At 40.9% G+C, this 8,197-nt stretch overlaps 1 protein-coding gene across 1 annotated transcript; it reads right to left on the bottom strand.

The window, feature by feature from the left end:
* Positions 1-308: 308 nt before the first annotated feature.
* LOC122546523 (E3 ubiquitin-protein ligase HACE1-like) lies at positions 309-6,129 on the bottom strand (the record flags this gene model as incomplete). The annotated part of the gene is made up of 5 exons (XM_043685216.1): positions 309-440; positions 2,506-2,581; positions 4,721-4,825; positions 5,531-5,620; positions 6,075-6,129. Coding segments are annotated over 5 exons (458 nt in total), but the record flags the coding sequence as incomplete, so codon positions are not given.
* Positions 6,130-8,197: the final 2,068 nt, after the last annotated feature.

Here is an 8,197-nt window from a genome sequence, read left to right as displayed (position 1 = left end):
TATGATTTAGCAAGTTAAAACAATTTCAGACCATATTCTTGATGTGCGCAACTGGTGAACTGACAGAATATACTACCCTTTATTCAAAGCAGCAAATAAAAAACAAAAAATGCAATGCAAGAATTTCAGCTTAATATTTGAAAATATTTAAAATCAATACTTTTATGCTCTTTGGTGTTGCAAAAACAACTGAACTGATTCCAAACCTAATTGAGTGAGAGAAGTCAAACACCATAAAAACTTATTAAACGTTTGAACAAAAATTCTGAATGCCTGATAGTAATTTCTTTCAAGACGTGTACACTCACCGTTTTATGCCCATTCTGACAGGCTACATGTAAAGCTGTCTGACCCATTGCATCTTCAACATCCACATTAGTAACATGTTGCACCAGATCGTGAAGAAGCTCAGTGCGCCCATTTACAGCCAACCAATGAATCTGTGTTAAGAGATTTGTTTCATGCCATGACTAAGCTGAAGTCAACGTTTCGACAGCAAGGTCTTCAGTTGAAAGAATCATGATCATTCTACTTTTGTTGATAATTAAATAAAACTATCACAACAACCCCCTTCCCTCAATTTGATTCAATCCCTGTCCAGAAGACCACCTGAGGAAGAACTCAGCTCTTTTTAAAATAAACCTGACCATTAACAAATCAATAAACTATATAAGTACTGCCCACCAGTGAACAGTGACGCAAAATCTAAACAGAGAAAAGAACGGTTGGAGGTAGCATCCTTACCTCTGGGCCAGGAGGCCCATGATCAAGTTCCACCTGCTCCAGAGATGGGTCTTAACACCTCTGAACAGGTTGATTACAATATATCTTAAGAAAAGAAAAAGGAAAACTTGGAGAAAGAGGGGTACAGAAGCAGACTGACAAAAAAAATCAAAATAATGTTGAAGGGAGAATAATAAATAAACAAATCCAGCCATCAAATTAACCAATCATCCAGCTAACAAGTAACATAAAAAAAAAAGGTGCAGGAGCACATCATTTGGCCCTCTGTGCTTGTTCGGCTATTTAATACAATCACAGTTGATTAGCTAACTGAGCACCATTTTCCCCTCACCCTCCTAACTACTTCTTGAAAACATTCAATGCTTTAACTTTATTTGCTTTCTGTGATTCCTGGTCATCAGGAATATCCTGTGTTTACCCTATCTAGTCTTGTCAGAATTTTATGGCTTTCTAAGAGATTCCACCTCCCACCCCACACCATCATTCTTACTGTGTACTTCAGGTTTAACTCCTGAAGTACACAGGATTTACATTGCTTTGTTCAATATTTCCAATTTTGTTGAATTTTATTTTCACTTTCTATCATCTGCAGTATTTTGTTTTGTCAGAAATTCTAACTTCAGTACAATTTCCTGGAATTGGGTAGCTTTACACTGACTCCCAGATATCCCTTTATAACAGATTATATTGAAACAGGGGAATTTCTGTCAATATCAAATGCTCAGAGACATCAGAAGCCCTTCGAGTTGGGAAGTCATTCTGAGGTTGCACAGGACATTGATGAAAAATATTATTAAGCTGAAGAGGGTTCAGGATAGATTTACCAGGATGTCGCGGGACATGGAAGATCTGAGTTATAAAGAACGGCTGGAACTTTTTCCTTGGAGCATAGGAGGTTGAGAGATGATCTGATGGAAGTTATAAAATAATGAGAAATGTATATATAGAGTTAATGGTAGTTGTCTTTTCTCTTGGATAGGGGATTTCAAGACGAGAAGGCACATTTAAGATGAGGAGAAGAGATATTTAAAGAATACATATGAGGCAACGGGTGGATTTGCGTATGGAATGAACTTCCTGCAAAATGGTGGATATGGATACAATTACAACGTTTAAAAGACATTTGGACAGATACATGAATAGGAAAGGTTTAGAGGAATTTGGGTCTGGAGCGGTCAGGTGGGACTAGTTTAGTTTGGGATTATATTTGGCATGGATAGGTTGGATTGAGGGGTCTATTTCCATGCTGTATGACTCTAAGTTTACCTGAGTACTGCATAGAAATAGCTCCCAAAGCTTCCGTCTTTCAGTTTACTAAAACACAGATGTTATAATTTTTGAACATTCCTTTTTAAAATAGGGCTCCCATATTTCCAGTTTTTATAATATTCAACTCACAGCAGCCATCTTGGAAGAAGTTTAAAGTTTAAAACAAATTTACTCAAATAGAAAACAGTATAGATTAGGTGAGAATAGACAAGAATTCTGAAATATATTTCAAAAGGTCAACTTTATTTTAGGTTGCAGAGTGAAACAAGGGGCTTAACTGAAATCTCTTACATAAGTGTTATAGCAGTGCCTAAACATCAAAAGTACTCAATTGGACTATAAAGCACTTGTGATATTTGGAGGTTGCAAAAAGAATACGATTCAAAATTGATGCTAAAAATGGATAACGAAACTTGCACCATTCCACATTGAACATTGCCTGCCAAAACAAAAGGCAGGTAAAAATAACAGTCCTGAAGAGTCCAACCTTACCGCAGTCAGTCCTTCATTGTTGCAGATGTTCACATCAGCACTATACTCCAATAATTTTCCCATACATTTCTTCTGCCTACAAACAGAATACAAGTTTTATCATCCATGCCAAGTGATAGAAGCTACATTACACTTGGGTCATGGTGCTGGCTTCCACACATTCAAGGACACCAAGATTTAATCAGTATTTCCTCCATCAATGCAAAGACCATGATTCCATTCATCTACAAAACCTAAATTAATCAAAAGATTAATCACAACATCAGTCAACTGAATCCTACCATCTTGAGCATCTTCTTGTACCTACATGTAACTAACCTCAATTTCACCAAACTGGGTACTCAGTCTTCAAGTCCAGGCTCTGCATTCTACTTGATGACCAGCATCAATCACCAATAACATTCAAAACAACGAAGGGTCTGGACAAAGCAGATAGGAAGAAATGCTCCCATACATGTAAAGGTCAAGGAATCAAAGGAGGCTGATGTAAAAGCAGCAAAAAAAAAGTGACATGAGAAAAGGTTTCATCGTGCAATGAGTTTTAAATGTCTGGAATGCACAGCCAGAGACTGGTGGAGGGAAGTTCAGTTGATGAAATCTGGAGGGAATTAAAACAATTACCTGAAAATAAAGAAATTGCAGGGTTATGGGGAGAAGGTCAGAGCATGGCACTAAGCGAATCATTCATTCAGTAAGCCAGTGCAGACCCAACAAGTTGAATGTCTGTTTTAGAACAAAGAATAAAGAAAGTTTATAGCTCAGGAACAGGCCCTTCAGCCCTCCAAGCCTGAGCCAATCCAAATCTACTGCCTAAACCTGTCGCCCAATTCCTAAACATCTGAATCCCTCTGCTCCCCACCTACGCATTCATCTGTCCAGATGCCTGCCTCTACTACGTCTGTTGGCAACGCGTTCAAAACAGCTATCACCCTCTGTGTGAAGTATTTGCCAAATGTATCCCCCTTAAAATTTTCACCTCTCACCTTGAAAGCGTGACCTCTCATCATTGAATCCTTCACCCTGGGAAAAAGCATCTCTATCTACCCTGTCTATACCCTTCATGATTTTGTAGGCCTCAATCAGATCCACACCCCCCCCTTCCATCTCCTTTTTCTTTTAAAATGAAAACAAACCTAACCTACTCAACCTTCCATTACCAGGCAACATCCTTCTAAACCTTCTCTGCATCCTCTCCGAAGCGGCCAATCCCTTTTGGTAATGTGGCAACCAGAACTGTACACAGTATTCTAAATGTGGCTGAACCAATGTCGTGTTCAATTTTAACATGACCTTCCAGCTCTTATACTCAATACCCCATTCGATGAACGCAAGCAAACCATATGCCTTCTTGACCACTAACCACCTGTACAGCAACCTTCAGTGAACAATGGACCTGCACTCAGATCTCTCTGCTCAATTGCAAATATTGGGTGAATGCAACAAAAAATTCACTTTCTCACTCTCCACAAAATAATGTCCCTTTACATATTCCTCAGGTGATGGAAATTCTAATATCCACCCATTCTCTTGAAGAATCACTTCCTCAAATGGTCACCTAGTTATAGTCCATTCTTTACAAATTACAATTCTTTGAGAATGCTGCAGCCCATGCCCTTACCTAACCTACTCTAATCAGGTTGACTTGGCAAGCCCCACTGGTTCCACCGAATTATACATATTAATTATATTTTGTTACTTTCAAACTTCTTCCCCAATCTTATCAGTAATGTACAGTTATATGTAAACTCCATTTTACTAACTGTGATTGAATTCTCACCTCTGACTAATTTAAGTCAGTCCTCTGGCACTCTCCTCTCTTTGCCTCAATAACTAATTTTCAATCCTTAAACTTCCTGTTTGACTGTGCTTTTATTTACATATTTGAAATGTTACTATTCTTCCTCTTCCCCTCTTGTTCAATGCTCACTTCTTTATCTTACAGCATTTAGTGCCTTCTTCTATCATTTAAATTATTAAACAATTAATTGTTCCACCAATATAAACATCTCTGTACAACTACTAGGGTGGAAATTTCTGGTAATGTGATTAAACATGTTGCATGACAATAATATTTTGAACCATTTTACCCAAAAACACAACCTTCAGCATTACAAAACTACCTGGAAGTTGCATTGATTTACTTTTAATATTCGAAGTAGGAAAACTAATTATTTCTTAAATAATTCAAAGGATTGACATCATTTAGCAAACTCACCCATTTCTCGCTGCTAAGTGAAGGGGTGTACACCCAGAAATGTCTTGATAATTTGGATTTGCTCCTTTCTTCAGTAGTAGAATAAGGCATTCAACAGAGCCACAACTGCACAAGATATTTAGAAAACCAAATCAATCAGTTGGCAAAACTTGATTTTAGGTGAATTTTATCACTGAGATAATGAACAGAGTTTACACAACTAATGCTCATATCCCCTTGCATTAAATTGCAACTAAATCGTAGAGTTTGAGATGTCAAAAGGATTTTTGCTTTCTTAAAAACCAACAACTAATAACAGCATTAAATGAAGCTTTACTATCAAAGCAAGTTCAAATTCGTAATCAAAAGCGAGATTTCCTTTACTCAATCATGGCGACATATTTGCAGCAAAATGTATAAAGGAAACGGCACACAATAAATAAACAGATGCTTAACAGTTAACATCAACAGCAAAAACAAAAACTCAAGATACATCTTCTTTCAAGCTATATTAGCTATACTAATCCATACTGTAACTGAAAGTTTGACGTACTTCATCTCAGAGATTAAACTTTAAACAGACTAACCTAGTCAGTTTTGAGAAATTTGCAACAAGATCCAAAGTGCCATCGTTCAAGTAAAACCTTACGCCAAAGCCCAGATGCCCTCCACACCAATAAAGGTAATTGCAAGGCAGCATCCTACACTTACTCATCAAAATACCCTGACCAACATTCACGCTGTGCATATGGCCCATGATTGTACCACATCAGTAATGTTAATACCTCTATCATATAATTCAGTCAACTTATGAGCAATAAAAAGTCTTACTTTGCTGCTATATGCAGTAAGCTTCTCTTGACACGACCAAATGCATAATTGACATCAAACTTGGAATTTGTCAGCAACTCTGAAACAGATCTTAGAAAGAAATATGTCGCAGAGTGTGTCAGGAAATAACTTGAGATTAATTTCATTATTTGTCACAACTAAATGCCATATGACTAACAACAAACTACACATGAATGCAAATGAAAAACATATTCTGAAAGGACTTTAAATTAGAAAAATGCAGATCTGTAATACAAGAAATAGAACTGGTTTATATACAATGGGTTGGTTTTATGGTCAGCAATGAAGCCAAGGTGCTCACTATTCCTCAAAAGGAAGTCACACACAAAATATCTGGCCTTCACAGTGACATAGAATTTCCCTTTCTCAATGGCAGTTTTACATCTGAATAATGAGATTAAAAAGTTCCAAACAGTGGCCTACACTTAATTACATTTCGACTTCTTACCATTAGATTATTCTATCAGAGATAACCTTCTGTTCATTATTTCTTTATCGATTTGCAACTGTAAACAAAGCTCACCTGTGCTGATCAGCCATTACCATTGGCATCAATGTATAAACTGCAGTTTCGTTATCTGTGGGACATAGTGAAAAGAGGTTTGTTAGCCTGCCTATGATGATCCACTGAATATCCTGACGCAGCAACATGATAAACGTTCATTTTCATTTCCTCAAAGCGGAGACAGAGTTCAATAAGACAAAGAGGAAAAAATTGTTACTTAGTGATAAATGGAATGGTCCAATTGTCTAGGAGGTAAAAACAATGACTGCAGATGCTGGAAACCAGATTCTGGATCAGTGGTGCTGGAAGAGCACAGCAGTTCAGGCAACATTCAAGGAGCAGCGAAATCGACGTTTCGGGCAAAAGCCCTTCATCAGGAATAAAGGCAGTGAGCCTGAAGCGTGAAGAGATAAGCTAGAGGAGGGCGGAAGATGAGGCGTTCTTCCTCCAGGCGTCTGGTGGTGAGGGAGCGGCGGTGAAGGAGGCCCAGGACCTCCATGTCCTCGGCAGAGTGGGTGGGGGAGTTGAAATGTTGGGCCACGGGTCGGTGTGGTTGATTGGTGCCGGTGTCCCGGAGATGTTCCCTAAAGCGCTCTGCTAGGAGGTGCCCAGTCTCCCCAATGTAGAGGAGACCACATCGGGAGCAACGGATACAAAAAATGATATTCGTGGATGTGCAAGTAAAACTCTGATGGATGTGGAAGGCTCCTTAGGGCCTTGGATAGAGGTGAGGGAGAAGGTGTGGGCGCAGGTTTTACAGTTCCTGCGGTGGCAGGGGAAAGTGCCAGGATGGGAGGGTGGGTTGTAGGGGGGTGTGGACCTGACCAGGTAGTCACGGAGGGAACGGTCTTTGCGGAAGGTGGAAAGGGGTGGGGAGGGAAATATATCCCTGGTGGTGGGGTCCGTTTGGAGGTGGCGGAAAGGTCGGCGGATGATTTGGTTTATGCGAAGGTTGGTGGGGTGGAAGGTGAGCACCATGGGCATTCTGTCCTTGTTATGGTTGGAGGGGAGGAGTCAGAGGGCGGAGGTGCAGGATGTGGACGAGATGTGTTGGAGGGCATGTTTAACCTCGTGGGAAGGGAAATTGCGGTCTCTAAAGAAGGAAGCCATCTGGTGTGTTCTGTGGTGGAACTGGTCCTCCTGGGAGCAGATCCGGCAGAGGCGGAAGAATTGGGAATATGGGATGGCATTTTTGCAAGAGGTAGGGTGGGAAGAGGTGTAATACAGGTAGCTGTGGGAGTCGGTCGGTTTGTAAAAAATGTCGGTGTCAAGTCGATCATCATTAATGGAGATGGAGAGGTCCAGGAAGGGGAGGGAGGTGTCAGAGAGGGGAGGGGGTGAGGTGTATGGAGTGGGTGAGTGTGTACAAGGGGAGGGGGTGAGGTGTGCCCAATGAGTGTTGTGTTCCGTAACAGTTAGAGAGGGCAGTGATGGCGAATGTGAGATGGCGGAAGGGTGATGGTGGCACCCACCCATGCTGTGAGTTGAATGCCAGCATCCTCCTTCCTGCAATGCTCTGCCCTTCGGTTTACCCATAACTGACCTGGGTTCAGACTGGCTGGCTCTGGGGCATGGCCTCATGTGCCAGTATCCACCACCCTTGTGCCAGCAACTCCGAATCGTCAATGCTCAGCACCAACCTCCTTCTCTGTACAATCTCATTGAATTTTCTGATCGGGCATTGCAGGCTCTGGGTAGTTTCTTGCCTGTGTCTGTAGTGGTATGCTGCGGGGATTTTAAATTTGTGCAGTGGCGAATGCCAGGGGGTCCCAGCAGTGACAGCCACCCCCCGTCTCATTCATAACTACTGAGCTGAAGACCGAACGCTGTGTGAGAAAAGTCATTCCGAACTGTGGTGCATTGATCTCGCTCGACAACACTGAGAACGGGAAAAATATCAACCTGAAGAGTGATAAGGAAGCAGAGAGAGAGAGAACAATAGAAAATGAGAGTCAGAGACAGAACAAGAGGAAGTAATTTGCTGGAGGCAGTTGGAATGTGATACAGATGGCACTAGCCCTTGGCAAAGTCATCCAGTATTCTCCTGTCAGTTGGCATTCGAGACATCCTGTACTCTGACTGTGTACAGAGTCTGGCACTGCTGTTGTCTACATGCCAATGTCATTCATCACCAGCCTCCC

Source organism: Chiloscyllium plagiosum, unplaced genomic scaffold (genome assembly GCF_004010195.1).
Source record: "Chiloscyllium plagiosum isolate BGI_BamShark_2017 unplaced genomic scaffold, ASM401019v2 scaf_12383, whole genome shotgun sequence".
In the NCBI taxonomy this organism is placed as follows: domain Eukaryota; kingdom Metazoa; phylum Chordata; class Chondrichthyes; order Orectolobiformes; family Hemiscylliidae; genus Chiloscyllium; species Chiloscyllium plagiosum.
This window is presented reverse-complemented; position numbering and strand designations above follow the sequence as displayed.